Source organism: Arvicola amphibius, chromosome 7 (genome assembly GCF_903992535.2).
Source record: "Arvicola amphibius chromosome 7, mArvAmp1.2, whole genome shotgun sequence".
Lineage (NCBI taxonomy): Eukaryota > Metazoa > Chordata > Mammalia > Rodentia > Cricetidae > Arvicola > Arvicola amphibius.
In genome coordinates, this window is record NC_052053.1 from 7,780,594 (window position 1) to 7,797,292 (window position 16,699).

The 16,699-nt window shown below is 41.6% G+C and overlaps 1 protein-coding gene across 3 annotated transcripts in view; it reads left to right on the forward strand.

The window, feature by feature from the left end:
• Sestd1 (SEC14 and spectrin domain containing 1) overlaps positions 1-16,699 on the forward strand; it is a 97,061-nt gene that overhangs the window by 66,230 nt on the left and 14,132 nt on the right. For all 3 annotated transcript variants that reach the window (XM_038337026.1, XM_038337028.1, XM_038337027.1), the window contains exon 10: positions 3,666-3,788. In XM_038337026.1, the coding sequence (XP_038192954.1) occupies positions 3,666-3,788 (123 nt within the window). The remainder of the gene's footprint in view (positions 1-3,665; positions 3,789-16,699) is intronic.

A 16,699-nucleotide genomic window follows, 5' to 3' on the forward strand; every position in this document is an offset into this window, starting at 1 on the left:
ACTTTTCCTCCATTCTAGAGGGAGGCCGTAGGTGCAAAGGAGGATGCACTGACCGTCGCCTAAGTGTGCAGCTGGAGGCTGTGTTCTCCTGCAGTCAGGTGCTTGGCATGTCCTCCTGCTGGGGATGACTTTGTGTGTGTCCGGATACTCCCCCATGCAAACCAGCTATGGAAGAAATAGTGGATCACCATAGCCATTCTTGGCCTATGTAGATGTTTGTCCTTATAGGTTTTAAGGACATACTGCCAAGGTTATATTTCACATTTAAATGTATGAATCACTGTTTAAGGGGTCATATTGCTACCGATTGCAGCCAGGACTGTTTTTGGACTAACATAACATTCGCATCTGACTGAGTAAAGTGTGAATGAAAATTTCATTACACCATTTGGCAAGTTGCCACCATTGATGCATTTAAATGGACTTGTTTACTAGGCATTGACCTCAATTTGAATAATTTTATTAGAAATAGTCATACAGTTACTGCATGTACACTATGATGTTACATAGTGAAGAAAATCAGTTTGTGTGTGTTAAAGCTATGTGTATTGCTGGTCATGTAATTGGGTTTTTGTGTCAATGAGCTGCCTCTCCTTTTTATGAAATTCATATTTAGGTTTATGGTGTCTCCACGGTTCTGCACTCATAACTCGCTTTTGTGTGCTATAATGATACAGCAGATGGACTAATGATGAGGAGCAAAGGTTTGCTTTTTATAGTTACACAGGCAAGGAGACCCCAGGTCAAGAAGTGTGTATCTGATAGGGGCCTTCATGCTGTAAGGAAGGCCAAAGGGCAAGAGTTTGCACGAGAGGAGACGCAGTACAGGACACACGAGGTCAAGTTCACCAGCAGAGAAGCTCACAGCACTTGGTGCGAGTGAATTCTGCCTCTGCTCCCACTTGCTGATCAACTTAGTTCTCCATTCTAAATGAGGCGCTCAGGACGGCTGTCAGGATGTGCGCATCGCTATTTAAGACTAGCTGTGGTAGGTCATGGTTGTCACTGTCTGCTTCTCGGCTTTCCTGCCTTCCCTGCAGTCTGTCCTCTTCTGTCCTCTCAGGCTTTATGGTTTCTTCCCATCTGTACTTTCCCATAGGTTTATAGGTTCCTTAAGAAAGTGCCTGTCTTAACTCTAAAATATGGAATGGTAGTGAGCGTCTTACGTACACTGATTGATGTCCCGAAAGCAGCCCTGCACACGTTCTTCAAGGTGGGAAGCAAAGCCTCTCCATGACCCCTGCTCATGTCTCCTTGGTGAAAGGGGGAGTGGCCAGTGAAGTGAGGGGGGTCCTAGCTTCCTGCTCCTGCAGAGACCGCACAGGGGAAGGGCTGGGAGGAAGCAGGGTGTTGAGGAGCAGACTTTTTTCTATTATTCTGAAGAACACCGTCAGTAGAATTCACCATGAACTTGACAAGAGTTCAGCCGAAAGAAAGCTCAGTGGTTATTCCAGCGACTCAGTGTAATAGTGTCTTATTTTTGAGCTTAGCATGCTAGTATTGAGCTTTAAAGTAGGAGTTCACATATTAAGGCAATAGAAGGTAGAAATCATAGAGGATTCCATACCCGTAGTAAACAGACATTTGCAATGTATCCAGTTCCACTAATAAGTGTATGGGGAGATTTCTTTCCCCATTGGCAGTTTTTCCCACAACAATAGTTTGTATGCCTTGCACATATCTATGTAACTGGGAAATACAGTTAAAACTGATGATTAGGTGTTTTGGATAAAAGCAAGTATTCTACATGTTTTATGATATATACCATTAGCTGTTAGCATCTTCATCACTGAACAAGAGAGGTCCAGTAGATGTTTTTCCAAGGAAGTAAAGGAGAATTAGAGAAAGTGCTGTGTGTTCTTCATCATGGCGTCGACAGTAAATGTCATCGTGTGATCGCTCACCCATGCTGCAGCAGGCTCTTGAACACAGAGGAGACAGTGAAGGGGTACATCTCAGGGTTAGTGGGCTGCTGGGTAGGATGGCTGATTGAGCAGTTGGAGAGAGGCAGGCAAAGAGGTGGCTTGCTTAGAAAGGTTTGTAAACGCATTGAAAATTATAATAGTTGCCACATGGAAAATGACTTATAGTTTATATATAACTGTATGTTACAGTTTAGTGCTGAGTGAAAACCACAGGATAGAAATCATTTGAATCTTGGGTCTTTAAGAGTTGGCTAAAGCAAATCCATCCACAATGGTACAGGAAATCAACAGAAGGAAATACACAAGACTTTCCTTGTGTTGTACATTTATGTAATTATAAAAAAGAATGTGTAAACATTTAAAGCCAAGTGTGTGTCACCCGTGTTAGCAGAATTGCACTGTGGGAGACAAGGCAGCTGCTCTCACTTCACGGGAACTGTCCTACGTTTCAGTTGAGGTGTCACTGTCCATCTGGTCTTGGATTCTAACTTAGTGACAGGTAGAGCTTGGCCGCGCTCTTCCTGCTTAGCTTTGTTAGAATTCCTTAGCAATGTGCGTGTCAGAGGAGTTGGCACACCAGACCTCCGGAGTGAGAGTCTGGTCTGTGCTGTGCTCCCCAGCACCTGACAAGGACTGGGTGGAACCAGCATTACTTGGCAGTGCCCTTCTACTGAAACACCCAGGGTCTGGGCTGAACTGTTACTATCCAGTGGAAGCTGCAACTTTTGAGTAGCACTGAGTTAGGTGATTGATGGTGGAACTGACCCTGGACCATGGACCTTTGATACTAGAATGACTCTCATATCTTCCCCATATGGTTCTCAGTTCCTTACACCTGCCATGGGGACTCCACAGATGAGCACTGGGTCCTGCCATCCTGGCAAACTATAGATCCCCCAATATTGTGGGACTTCTCCCAAGGAGTCTGAACGATTAGTTTATCCTACAGAGACACCTAGAGAGTAGTCAAGTAGGTGGTTCTGCAGTTTGTTACCCAAGTGTGAAAGCAGTACTTGAATTTTGTCAATTAACTCTGTTTCTAGGGCTTTGGCGAGAACATCCCACTGAGTCAGGACATGTGTCCATTGGTCCTAGTTTTTCATTGCCTTGGACAAGCTATTTCTTTTCTTTTTTTGTAAATATTTATTTATTATGTATACAATATTCTGTCTGTGTGTATGCCTGCATGCCAGAAGAGGGCACCAGACCTCATTACAGATGGTTGTGAGCCACCATGTGGTTGCTGAGAATTGAACTCAGGACCTTTGGAAGAGCAGGCAATGCTCTTAACCTCTGAGCCACCTCTCCAGCCCCTGGACAAGCTATTTCTGCAAGTCAGTTATCTAGAGTGTCAGCGAAAACCTTTGACTAATGCCGTTCCTGGTATCCTCCCCAGCTCTAAGTCCTGTAGTTCCAACTCTCTTCCTCTAAGTGAAAGTTTAGCTTCTGCAGTAGAACATTGCAGCGTGTTTTCCCCCAGCCCGGCAGATGGTCGAATAGCCGAAAGCCCAGTGCTCAGCTACAGTGCTCATTCTTCCACACTCGGGGCTCTGGAAGTGCTGTCCCAGTGTAAATGCATAGTTCCAGATGAGACTTTCACCACCAGTGATGTGCAATAGGATTTAAATAACTGAAGTTATAGACATTTGTGGAATTCAGGAATTTGGGGGAGGGAAACTAACCAGAACGAAAGTGTGAAGCGTGTTGGGTTCTTTTGCTCATCTTGCCTTTTGTTCGCAGGTTGTGAACTGGCTGGAAGGGCCTGGATCTGAGCAGCTGAGAGCACAGTGGGGCATTGGTGACTCCATCAGGGCTTCTCAGGCCCTGCAGCAGAAGCACGAGGAGATTGAGAGCCAGCACAGTGTGAGCAGCTTCCCTCCACGAGTCACAGTGTGGTTGTCTGTGTGGTTGTCTGTGTGTGTCTCTGGTACCTGGCTGGGACTGAGTGCTGGGTGCTGGCTTGCTCCAGACGTTGGTACAGACCACGGAGCGCTTACGTTGGGCGCTTAGAAGTCTGAAAGTACCCTTGGAGACTTAAGATAGACTCATTGATGGTTTGGTCTCCATTCCCACGCAGTTCCACTGTTTGTCCTAGGAGCACAGTTGTGAATGATGTTCACAGTGTCAGGGAAAAGGTGACCTGAAAATATAGAGCCTTTGTCAGTAGTTTCTGTGACAGAAACTTCTGGTTTTAGTTGTTTCAGAAAGTAGTAATCATATAGAAAAAGGTGACATTTTATACATGTATTTCAATATTCTGATCATATTCACCTCCCTTTACAACGCTTCGTTGTCCCCCCCCCCATCTCATTTCCTGTCCCCTTTTCTTTCCCCAGTGACACTTCTGTTCTGTAGGCCTTGGACTAAGGGGCATCCCCTGCTCTACTGGGAATGTACTACAGTCCCCAAGAGCCACACCACAGCCATTGTGTTAAACACAGCTGTGGGGCTGAGGACATGGCATACAGAAGCTGTCCAGTCGCTGTTGACTCAGAGATTCACTCTTGTCATTGTGAAGGTGACAGTCAGGAACTCAGATATACATTGGGCAGTCAGTTAGTCTCTAAGCTGGTCGTAGAGACTGATGACTCAGAAGAATTTAAGATGTAAGACTTGGTAGGTGGAGGAGTCCAGTGTGCCTCAGCTTCTGCCATGGGGTAGTTGGCCTCACCTCAGTCAGGAAGTCACGCCTGACTTGTGAGGAAGAGCCTCGCTCCCTCAAGCTGTGCTATTTCTGTTGATTTTAATTGAATTGAATACAAAATTGGGGAAATTAACATTGTCTCTGTTAATCTGCATCTCCGTAGAATATCTTCAAAAGCTGGCCAGTTTTTGAATGAATGAATTTAAGAGACAGCATGTTCTTCTTTATGTCTTAATTCCTATACTGGTAGTGCTCGGGGACTTGTGTAGGTAAATTGACATCTCCATTCATGGTCTTTAAGAAAAGCGTCACCCGTGGGCTGGACTAGAGTCATTGGAGTCGTGCGTGGTATTTGGGGTTCATTGTGTAACTGGTAGGTGTAGGAGGCGGATACGAAGTCAGCCACAAGCTGATAACTGCTAAAGCTTGGTAAACAGGGAGTTTCATTATTCTGTTCTGTTGCACTTTATTAGATTGGAAATTCTCCCTTGAAAGGTTTAGAGGGAGGATTACTCTGTTTTAGCCAATAGGTGGCGCTGCACTGTTGACTTGTGAATAGGTTGCTTGATAATAAATGAGCTAGCTTATGATATTTAAGCTCCTAATATTTAATACTTTATTCAAGACTTTCTTAACTGGGTCTGATATATAACATATACCTGTAATCCTAAGCAGAGGGTAGAGAACTACCACAAATTTGAGGCCAGTCTGGTCAAAATAACCAGTTCTAGGACATCCAGGGCTATTCTGTCTCCAAACCAAAGAACCAACCAAAAGCACAACAAAAAAATTAAAACCCTCTTTGTTCTTTGCAAATAAGATCTAAGTGTTGGAAGAATTTTTTGGCGTTTTTCAGATCTTGTGAAGTAATGACAAACTTCTAGTATTGATAGCTAACAAAGACAGAATTTGAAAAAATTTAATATTCCATTTGCATTAAATTGCTATGTCAAACATTAAGGCATAATGGAGAGTTAAAACTAAAAATTCTAATGTTTTTGGCTGTTTAAGTTTAATGTAAAGAAGAATGAGACTTCTACCAGCATGCAGTTTTTTGCAAAGGATTGTGGGCTAGAAATACATTCAGCTTTTTAATACAATAGGAAAAACAGTAAGAATCATGGTAGTGGTTAATGAGTTGATAACAATTTTTAAAATATTTTAGTTGTATATGGGTGTGGTGTTGAATACCTGTAATCTCAGAGCTTTAAGACAGGTTAGAAGCCAGGCCTTACCTCAAAAATGAAAAACATTTAAAAATAAAAAAGATTTTTAGTTAAAGTGAAAGTCTTCTGTGCTCTGGTAGAAATGTGCGGGCAAAGAGTAAGACTGGTTTCCGGTGTCCTGTCGGTGTCCTGGCCACAGAGGCCACCTGTTCCTGGTATGTGCCATGCAATAGGAATCGGCAACATGGCTTTGCTTAAGGAATCCAGACACATTTCGTCTTGAGATATACTTTGTGGGAATCACCGTGGTAGCCTGGCCTGACAGTGTTCTCATCTGAGTTAGGGCGCTGCTCTCTGGTAAAGCTAGAATAAGTGCTATCTCTCCAGCTGGGCACCACGACCACACACACTGCTGCCGGGACCTGACTGTCTTAATATACATAAGGCGTTCGAGTTCATTGGCTGTTTAACAGTCTTAATTCAGGCCCCAGATTTCATGGTTTTTCATTTTGTTATTCTTAGCCATTTTCCATACAGCATATGTACAAGCTGGATAGACTAGAGGGAATGGAAGGCCGTCTGCTGACCCGAGATCACATGCACCCCATGCTCCCCTCTTGCCTTTTCTTTGATTAATTTTAACTCTATCTTATAGGTAAGCCAGGTCCTCCCTGACCCTCATTTCAGACAGGCTGATTTGCCTTTAGGACAACTTTAGTTATGTAAATCAGTAAAATCCGTATCTCTAATCAATGTGTTGATTCCTTGAGACATTCCAGTTCTTGCGTTATATTAAATCCCTGGCAAGGTTGCAAGAACCTGTATGTATTTTATGAATTCATAAAGGAAAAAGAAATCACCTACACAGTGGTAATTCTTCATCTTAGTGGGCATAACTTAAAGGGTACTGTTAAAAATGGCCACCCTGGGGCCCACCGAAGAGTTTAGACTTCCACATGCACCAAGCCAGCATGAAGACTGTGCTCTGCAATGCTAGCCCCTTAGTAGACTGTGCTCTGCAATGCTAGCCCCTTAGTAGACTGTGCTCTTCAGTGCTAACCCCGTACTTTACTGCTTTGCCAAGAATCATTGCAGCTTCTTTTTCAGTAATGGAACACGTTTCTTCAGAATACTGACTAAATTTCCAAGAGCTATAAATAAGACAGTGAAATCACTTCCTATTTAAGAACACGACAGCATGTTTCTCCATGGTGTTTTCACATGAAGACAGCCATTCTTGGGCTCGTGAGAGGTGTCTGCTGTCAAACCTGACGACCTGAGTTTTGTCCTCTGTACCCACATGGTGGGAGGAAAACAAGCTACTCCCAGAAAGTTGTCCTCTGACCCCCACACATGCTGCACATTAGTGCCCACACATTGCCCCACACTCACACAACACACATACCTTGTGAATAACATTTTCATAGCTATACTCTATCAGTCACTATAATAAATGTGTATTTTAAAAAAATAGTTTAAAAACTAATCATTTCTAAAATAACGGATAAAACAGTAAGGCATTTTTTATCACCACTAATGGAACAGTGGCTTGACCTCTCTATAGTTCTGGCAGTTTAAACACGTAGGTCTTGGTATGTAGGCTGTCATATGTACTACTGCTATGTTCTCCTAGTCATGTTAGACAAACGTATCTCCAAATAATAGTGCCAAAATCATCCCCTTACCTACTTAATTTAACGTCAAGTCTGCAATGTCTTGCATTTGTCTTACATTTTGCATATTTATCCAATGTGTGTTAATTGAGCACATTGTTATGGATTATTGACTTATAGCAAAGTCTTAGCATACAGAATTTACAATTGAGTCAGGAGCGGTGGGGAGTAGAGAGCAGTAGAGCTATGGTGTTGAGGAAAGCTCTCCCGGACACTTAGTACCCAAACCTTGAAATTGGGTGAAGGAATAATCCACGCCAAGGACGTAAGCTGGCAAACTCGACGCGGAGCGCTGCTGCAGCAGAAGCCCTATGGGGGCAGGATGCCGGTGCTGCCCGGGAGTAGGGAGCCAGGAGCAGACAGAGCTCCAGTGCTGAGGTCAGTCTGCAGCAGGAATGTGTGATACCTTTCAGCCTGCTGGAAGGAACTAAATGTCATTGAAAGGTTTGGAGTGCTTTTTAGCATAGACTTCTGTGGAACATTGAAGGTGCGTGGTTGATCGGCAGTTATGATTCACCAGACAAGCTTTAATATATATAATTCAGTTTTAATAAAGGAAAGGAAAGGGAACTTACAAATCCAAGGTTCCAGCGAGGAGGGCAGGAAAACAAAGAGAAGGCAGGCTGCAGGCCCGCAAGATTTTATAAGTCAATATTAGCCTAAGGGGGACACGCCCAAGAGGGACACGCCTTTAGACCAAGGGGGACACGCCTTTAAACCAAGGGGGACACGCCTTACAAAACAAGGTTTTGGGCTAGGCTTCCCCTTCATCTCCCCCTTTTGTCTAAATAAGACAGAACCAAACCAAATACAACTATATTCAATAGGAACAAATAATAAATATAAAATTACAAACAATATTAAGAAGAAACATATAACAAAAGTTTTACTAAGCATTCTATTTCAAGGAGTCTAAATAATGTAGAGGGTAACTACAATTATCTAATCTTCAACCCCATCAAAGATCTGAGAAGGGAAGTAATATTACTTAAGCAACCAGGAAGTACAAACAAGAAACTTCCAAAATGTGCAACAAATGACAGAGACAACTAACTACCTGGGCAGTCACCCAAAGTTTCGTTTTGCAATGTTGAGGCAACCAACTTTGGCTAAGGCCTAACACAACTGACATAACATTTTTCAAAGGCAAGGAACTTTTTGTAGAACTGTCCAACCCTGTCTTGGCAAGATAAGACAATCCTGTTTTTATCCATTTACGGATACTCTGAAACTCTGTCAGTGGTCGAGGTATGGGCTTTTTCTTTGCCTAAAGGCCACTTCTGCCAAGAAGAAGACAAGCTCCCAGTGGAGTGTCTTTGGTGCTCAACATTCTCTCGGGAGTAGAGTGGTGTTGCCAGGAGTGATTGTGTCTCATAAGTACCAAACTCTAGGTTAGATTAAAGGCCATGTTCTACAGCTCTTCAAAGAGGTCGAAGATTATACTATCTATACTAAATATAATTTCTATGTATCTAAAAAACCTGAAAAACAACTGTGCAATAAATGAGGACAATATCCCCAAACGTAAACAATGTCATTATACAAATAATATCAGAGGTAGAAATGTACATTGCAATATGATAAATATCTCAATATAACAATTGTTTTAAACAGAGGTAGAAGCATACTCTCATACAATAGAGGTAGAAGCATACTCACATACAATGTTCAATATACAAGAATCAACACCAATGCAATTTTCTAATAACAATAATTCACAAATACTAATCATCCCATCAAACCAGGTAATCCCCCCCCCTTTTTTTTTTCATAAACACCCCTGAGTCCATATAATACCTCCCCCATCCCCTCAACCCTATACCATCTACTAAATGATGTCCCTAAACCAGAGGGCAAACTCTGTTGGGAGAGGGGGCGTCGTCCTCTAAGATTGCTTCTAGCTGACATGGGGGCGACGTTCTTCTCAGGGGGTTCCATGAAAGCAAATGATGGTAAAATTCCCAGAATAACATTTTGTCGAGGAAATTGTAACTAGCCTCTGAGTGTTTTGAGGAGGTCCGGCCAGAGTGTTGTCAAAATTGTACACCATTTGAAACTGTCTTGTGTAGTTGGTACCAAAAAAAAAAAAACCAAAAAAAGGTCTAATTTTAGCGCTATTAAAAACATGACGTCATAGTAACCAGGTGAAATTGATGTTGTGGGGCCCCATCTTCATCCTGGAAACTTCAAAGATTACTGAAGGAAAATTTGTTGTTTGTTACAGGAAAGGTAAACATTATCTACAAAGACATATACAGACATATATATTCGATGAAAGGTATAATAAAGACAGACAGATATGAGGAAAGGCAAAGAAAGTTTATCAAGTATCATCATCATCATCATCATCATCATTATCATTATTATTATTATTATTATTATTACTATTATTATTCTGTCCCATTTCATGGCTCCTGACCTGAGACAGAAACTCTGAGATATCTCTTATAAACAGGCTTGGAATTGAAGAAGAACTGAGCCATAGTCCAACTCCAAAACCAGCTCTATATACATATAAATAAAGGCACAGTATATATGTAAAAAAAGTTTTATACTTACTAAACATATTCGGGTTCTGTGTTGATCCATATTAGGTTGTAACTAGTGTCCATGAATCAGTATTTAAATATCCAGGGTCCCTTAAGTTCTTTGAAGATGAGTGGTTTCCTGTGGAGATAAGAAAAGAACCCTGCCCCCAACCTATATGCTTTTCTTACCATCAGTATGATCATCAACCTTGTGAATGAATTATTTTTCTTTTCCAAGGGGCTTCTTCTCTTCAAACCGAACCTTTATTAATTTTGACGGTATCCACAATTTTTCCTCTCCTGTGGAGACAAGAGCAAAACCCCTTCCCCAACGCAGCACATCTCCTGGCTTCCACTGCGAGGTCAGCACATCCTTGAAATAAACTGGTTGATTTAATTCAGCAGACTTTTCCATTATCCAATGTCTTTCTGCAGCCGTTGTCCCCTTCTCATTAGCGTTGAGAAAATTCAAGGTTAATAAAGCACTATGTAACCTATTTCTAGGGGTATTTTCCACCCCTTTCTGTTTGTTTAACATGTCCTTTATAGTTCTATTTGATCTTTCTATGACTGCTTGACCTGTAGGATTGTATGGTATACCTGTAACATGCTTAATATTGTAATAAGCAAAAAACTGTTTCATTTTCCTAGAAACATAAGCTGGACCATTATCCGTCTTTATTTGTGTAGGTATACCCATGATGGCCATAACTTCTAATAAATGAGTGATTACTGAATCAGCTTTTTCTGAGCTTAAAGCAGTTGCCCATTGAAAACCTGAATAAGTGTCAATGGTGTGGTGTACATATTTTAATTTGCCAAATTCTGCAAAGTGAAACACATCCATCTGCCAGATTTCATTCCTTTGAGTGCCCTTTGGATTAGCCCCTGCAGGCAGTGGTGTTTGGTTATAAAAAGAGCAAGTAGGGCATTTCTTTACAATTTCCTTAGCTTGTTGCCATGTAATAGAAAATTCTTTCTTCAAGCCTTTGCTATTGACATGATGTTTTTTATGAAATTCAGAGGCCTGCAGCACACTACCAATCAACAATTGATCAATTTCTGCATTACCTTTTGCTAGAGGACCTGGCAGACCCGTATGAGATCGGATGTGTGTTATATACATAGGGCAAAGCCTGTTCCTGATCATGTCTTGTACCTGGATAAACAATGAGGTTAGTTCTGTATCATCAGGTATAAATTCAGCAGTTTCAATATGTAAGATTACTCTTTCTGCATATTGTGAATCAGTAACTATATTAAGCGGTTCTTTAAAATCCCTTACCACCATAAGAATGGCATATAATTCTGCCTTCTGGACAGAATCATAAGGGCTTTGTTCCACCTTACTCAAATCTTCTGATTTGTAACCTGCTTTCCCTGATTTATTAGCATCAGTATAAAATGTACGTGCTCCAGTTATTGGAGCATCACGGATGATTCGGGGGAGAATCCAAGAAGTTCTCTTTATAAAGTTAAGCCTCTTGCTTTTCGGATAGTTGTTATTGATTTCTCCCAAAAAATTAGTGCAAGCTCTTTGCCATGGTTCGTTATCTTCCCACAACTTTTTTAGTTCATCAGCAGTGAAAGGCACTATAATTTCTGCTGGGTCTATGCCTGCTAGTTGACGAAGTCTCAATTTGCCTTTTATAATTAATTCAGAGACTTTTTCCACATAAGTTTTTATTTTCTTACTTGGTTTATGTGGTAAAAAGATCCACTCTAAGATAATATCATCTCTCTGCATTAAAATTCCTGTAGGAGAAATTTTGGAAGGCAATATGACGAGAATACAACTGAGCTCTGGATTCACCCTGTCCACATGTGTCTCTTGTAATTTCTCTTCAATCATTCTCAGCTCCTTTTCTGCTTCAGCTGTTAATTCTCTGGGACTGTTTAAGTCTTTTTCACCATCCAAGGTTTTATTTAAATGAATTATCATATCAGGTGTTATGCCAACAGCTGGTCGTAAGCTGGAAATGTCTCCTAACAACCTTTGAAAGTCATTGAGAGTCCGTAACCGATCTCTCCTAATTTGTGCTTTTTGTGTCTTAATTTTTTGCAAACCTATTTTATAACCTAGATAATTAACAGAATCTCCTCTCTGAATTTTTTCAGGAGCAATCTGCAATCCCCATTTAGGTAAAAGTATTTTTACTTCTTCAAACAGTCTTTCTAAAGTAGCCATGTTTGAATCAGATAACAGAATATCATCCATGTAATGATAAATTATAGAGTTGGGAAATTGCTTGCGTATTATTTGCAATGGTTGATTTACAAAATATTGGCACAGGGTGGGAGAGTTCAACATGCCCTGTGGGAGGACGGTCCACTGGTATCTCCTTGTAGGTTGAGAGTTATTATAAGTAGGCACTGTGAAGGCAAACTTTTCTCTGTCCTTTTCTTGTAAAGGTATAGTGAAGAAACAATCCTTTAAATCAATTACTATGAGAGGCCATCCTTTTGGTAATAAAGATGGCAGAGGAATTCCAGATTGCAGAGAGCCCATAGGTTGAATAACCTTATTGATAGCCCTGAGATCTGTCACCATTCTCCACTTACCAGATTTTTTCTTAACAACAAATACAGGAGAATTCCAAGGGCTGGTAGATTCTTCTATATGTCGAGCATCTAATTGCTCTTGTACCAGCTGTTCTAAAGCCTGCAACTTTTCCTCAGCTAAAGGCCATTGCTTTGTCCATATTGGTTTCTCAGTCAACCATTTTAGAGGCAGTGCTGTTCGTATCTCTGAAGGGCCATCAATTGCTTTGCATTCTTGTACAGCCCGAACAGCCGGTTTCCGCCTTCTGTAATATCTTTTAATATTTCCCTCGGTGATATAGGCTCTAGAAGCAGCAGGAATGTTAATTTGGGTATTCCATTGCTGCAACAGGTCACGGCCCCATAAATTCACTGCAATATTGGCTACATATGGCCTTAATTTTCCTATTTGTCCTTCTGGCCCTATGCATTCAACCCATCTCGTGCTCTGCCTTACTTGAGATAGGGTTCCAATTCCCAGGAACTGAACATTTACATCCTGAAGAGGCCAATACGGATGCCAAGATTCTGGAGTAATGATACTTACATCCGCACCTGTGTCCAGTAGGCCAGTAATAAAAACGCCATTTACACACACTCTTAACTTTGGTCTTTGTTCATTTATAAAAGTCTGCCAAAATACACGTAACTCATCTTTCAGGCCATTTTTGCTTTTAACAGCAGGCATGGGGCTTTCTAATTTTCTTGACGAGGCATGTTCTCGGCAGTAACTGGAAATGACTGGACCACATTCGCCATGGGGGCCTGCGAGAGGCCCCCCATTGAGTTTCCCAGTGGCAACAGGTTGCCTTGTCTATCTCTTGTTGACCTGCACTCATTTGTCCAGTGTCTGCCTTTTCCACATCTCCTACATATACCTGAAGGCTGAGTCCTCCTACGTCTGTTATTTCTAGAAGAGGCATTATTATTATTATTGTTATTATTATTATTATTGTTGTTATTATTATTATTATTATTTCTGAAAATCCGTTGTCTGCAATTCCTTTTAATATGTCCCATCTTGCCACAATTAAAACATTTGGTAACTTGATGCCTCCTTTTTGCATTAGAAATTGCTTCTTCGACCCATGCTTCAGTGCCATAGTCAAATGATTCAACATTCATTGTATGTAAGACCCATTCGTCCAAGGGCGCTGATCTCATCTTTAAAGGCCCCAGGATCCTTTTACACTCCACATTGGCATTCTCATAAGCCAAAGATTCAATTATTATACGTCTTGCTTCTGGGTCAGATATCCCTATCTGTACAGCTTTAGTTAGCCTTTGTAAAAAATCACTAAAGGGTTCTCTCTGACCCTGTTTAACTCTGATATATGATTCCAGTCTCTGTCCTGGGTCTTGAACCCTGTCCCAAGCCTTTAAAGCTGCTGTAGTACATATGGATAAGGTGTGTTCATCATAATTCGCTTGTTCCAGAGGATCGGAGAAAAGTCCTTCACCTAGAATTTGATCTAGGGAGATCTCAATTCCCTTTGCTCTTTCCTGCTGTTCTAAAAGTTTAGCCTCTTGTCTGAACATGCATTTCCAATTTAATTGTGACCCACTCTCTAGAACAGCTGATACTAATTGTACCCAATCATGGGGCGTTGCCTTATTGCTTATAGACCAAGTTTTGAGCATCTCTCTAACAAAGGACGAATGTAGCCCAAAGTTCATAATAGCTTGTTTAATTTCTTTGAGATCATTCATACGGACGGGTTCCCATGTATATTCCTTGATGACTTTAGGGTTTTTGGAACCAGTCACCTTTTCTGACGTTACTATTGGAAAGGCAGGTAGAACTTTATGGAAATTATCCCGGAGAGTTTTACTCATTGACGGAGTTAAATTTCGCCTTTGTACCGTTTGCTCCTGTTCTATAATTTCCTCAATCTTTTCTAATCTGCTTACTATTGCCTTCTGTAAGGCCTGGATCTCCTGTCCAGAATTATGCTCCAAGGCCTTCATGGAGGATTCCAAAACATGAAGTTTGTCCAGTAGAGTTAGTGTCTCATCCTTGGATAGAATTTTCATGGCCTGAATTGTGCCTTCTTGTATTGACAATCTGTCAGCCAATCTGTCATATCCTTTAGACAAAGTCCGATTTTCACATTCAGCAGTTTTAATTCTCTCTGATAATGTTTCAGACAGGGACTGAAGTTTACGATCCAAATCAGCTGTTCTCTCCTCCGCAGCAATGAGTCTCTCCTTAATATCAGACTGTAGTTTTTCTAAATTTTGCTCATTTGACCGAGTCATATCAGACAAAGCCTTATTCCCTTCCTTGAGACCTTCAAACTCTTTCTTGGAGTCCGTCTGAATTGTTTTTGCAAATACCTCGACCGACTTAAAGTTGTTACTCAAAACAGTTGTGCCCTTTCTTAAGCATTCAACCTCTGACCTAAGAATCCTGGTTTCATTCTGTAAGGACTTTATCATTTTTCTATTTTCAAACCATGTAAGGGAGAAACCAAATACGAGAAAAATTGCAAGCCCTATAAACATCCAAGTTATGGGAATATCATATGTATCCTGTAATATTTCTACCATAGTACAATTAAATAGACTGCAGAAGCTTTCAACGGTGATATGGTCAGACATTTTTTTTTTTTTTTAATCAAAAGAAATTTTACCTGAAATGACCGTTCCCTGCCAGTAGGTCGCTAGGGCAATAACCGCTCGGCCAAACCGAGTCACACACACGTCCTTTGCTCCGTACAAGCGGGGCTGGGACAGGCTAGTCTGGGAAACTGCTCTGAAGCAATCAAGAGCCCAAGGCCGAATCCTTGCCACGCAGTGTGGGAACTGGAGCTGAAGGCTCCCAAATGCCCGAGTTGGACGCCAAATGAAGGTGCGTGGTTGATCGGCAGTTATGATTCACCAGACAAGCTTTAATATATATAATTCAGTTTTAATAAAGGAAAGGAAAGGGAACTTACAAATCCAAGGTTCCAGCGAGGAGGGCAGGAAAACAAAGAGAAGGCAGGCTGCAGGCCCGCAAGATTTTATAAGTCAATATTAGCCTAAGGGGGACACGCCCAAGAGGGACACGCCTTTAGACCAAGGGGGACACGCCTTTAAACCAAGGGGGACACGCCTTACAAAACAAGGTTTTGGGCTAGGCTTCCCCTTCAGAACATAGAGTTAGACATAATGGAAACGAAAGACTAGGAACTATCTCAATGGAGGCCGTAGACATTTGCTGAGGTGTTAAGTTCTCAGGGTGGAGCCAGCAGTGCTTATTGGTGGAGGAATAAAACTTGGGGAATTTTCTAGTGACTGCGACATGATGGGTTTCAGAAGAAAGAATACGTAAGAGAAAAGGAAGTGAGAGAAAGTGAGTGTTGAGAACTCCTACAAAGGCAGGCTTTGTGTGCCCACGCAGGTGTGCATTTGTACTTTGCACACAAGCATGTGTGTGACTTAATTTTAAACATTGAAATGTGGGCATCCTAAAATGTGCTTTTAAATCTATTTCATCTTTCTTAGATGCTGATGAAAGTAATCTAGCTCACAAGCATCGGTGGGCAGTCTAGGCAGCTGCAGAAGCTGGGCTGCGGGTGTCAGCTGGGGGCTGGCTGCCATGAGTGCCCACGGGCAGAACACTGGCTATGGCTGGGTGCAGGGCTCCAGGGGAGGGCAGAGCTGTCCAGGGAGGAAGAGGAGAGACTTCCTTCCTAGTGGAGTAAGAAGTAAGATCTTAGGTACTGTGTGTTCTTTCTCTTCCCGGCTTAGAGCCAGTAAGTGAGTGGAGTGTGTGCACAGGTTGTGAAACCTGAGGAGTGGTTAGGAAAGGGGGCACGAGGTCACACAGTGTGAAAGCAGAAAAGGGGGGGGGCACACCGGGACAGGGCCAGGAGTGTGTGGGAAAGAGAGAGGATAATAAGAGAAAGAGGTTTTTGTTGTTGTTTTTTAAATGACATTGTGTAATAAACCTAATACTGTGTATGCCAATTTTTTATTTAAAATTGAGATATAAAAAATTGAGATCTTTGATATGATCAAAGCACAAAGTGGGATATTATGCATGCATGGGGATGTCACAGTTCCAAACCCCTTTTATATGTACAAGTAATATGCACTAGTGGTTGTAAGTTGTTTTAAGTTTAAAAAAAGGCCACATATTTGGCTGCAAATAGTGAGGTTTTCAAAAGGGAACTAGAGATGTAGGGTGTGAGAAAACCGGTCGTCGTGAGAATGGACAAGAATTGACAGGAGAGAC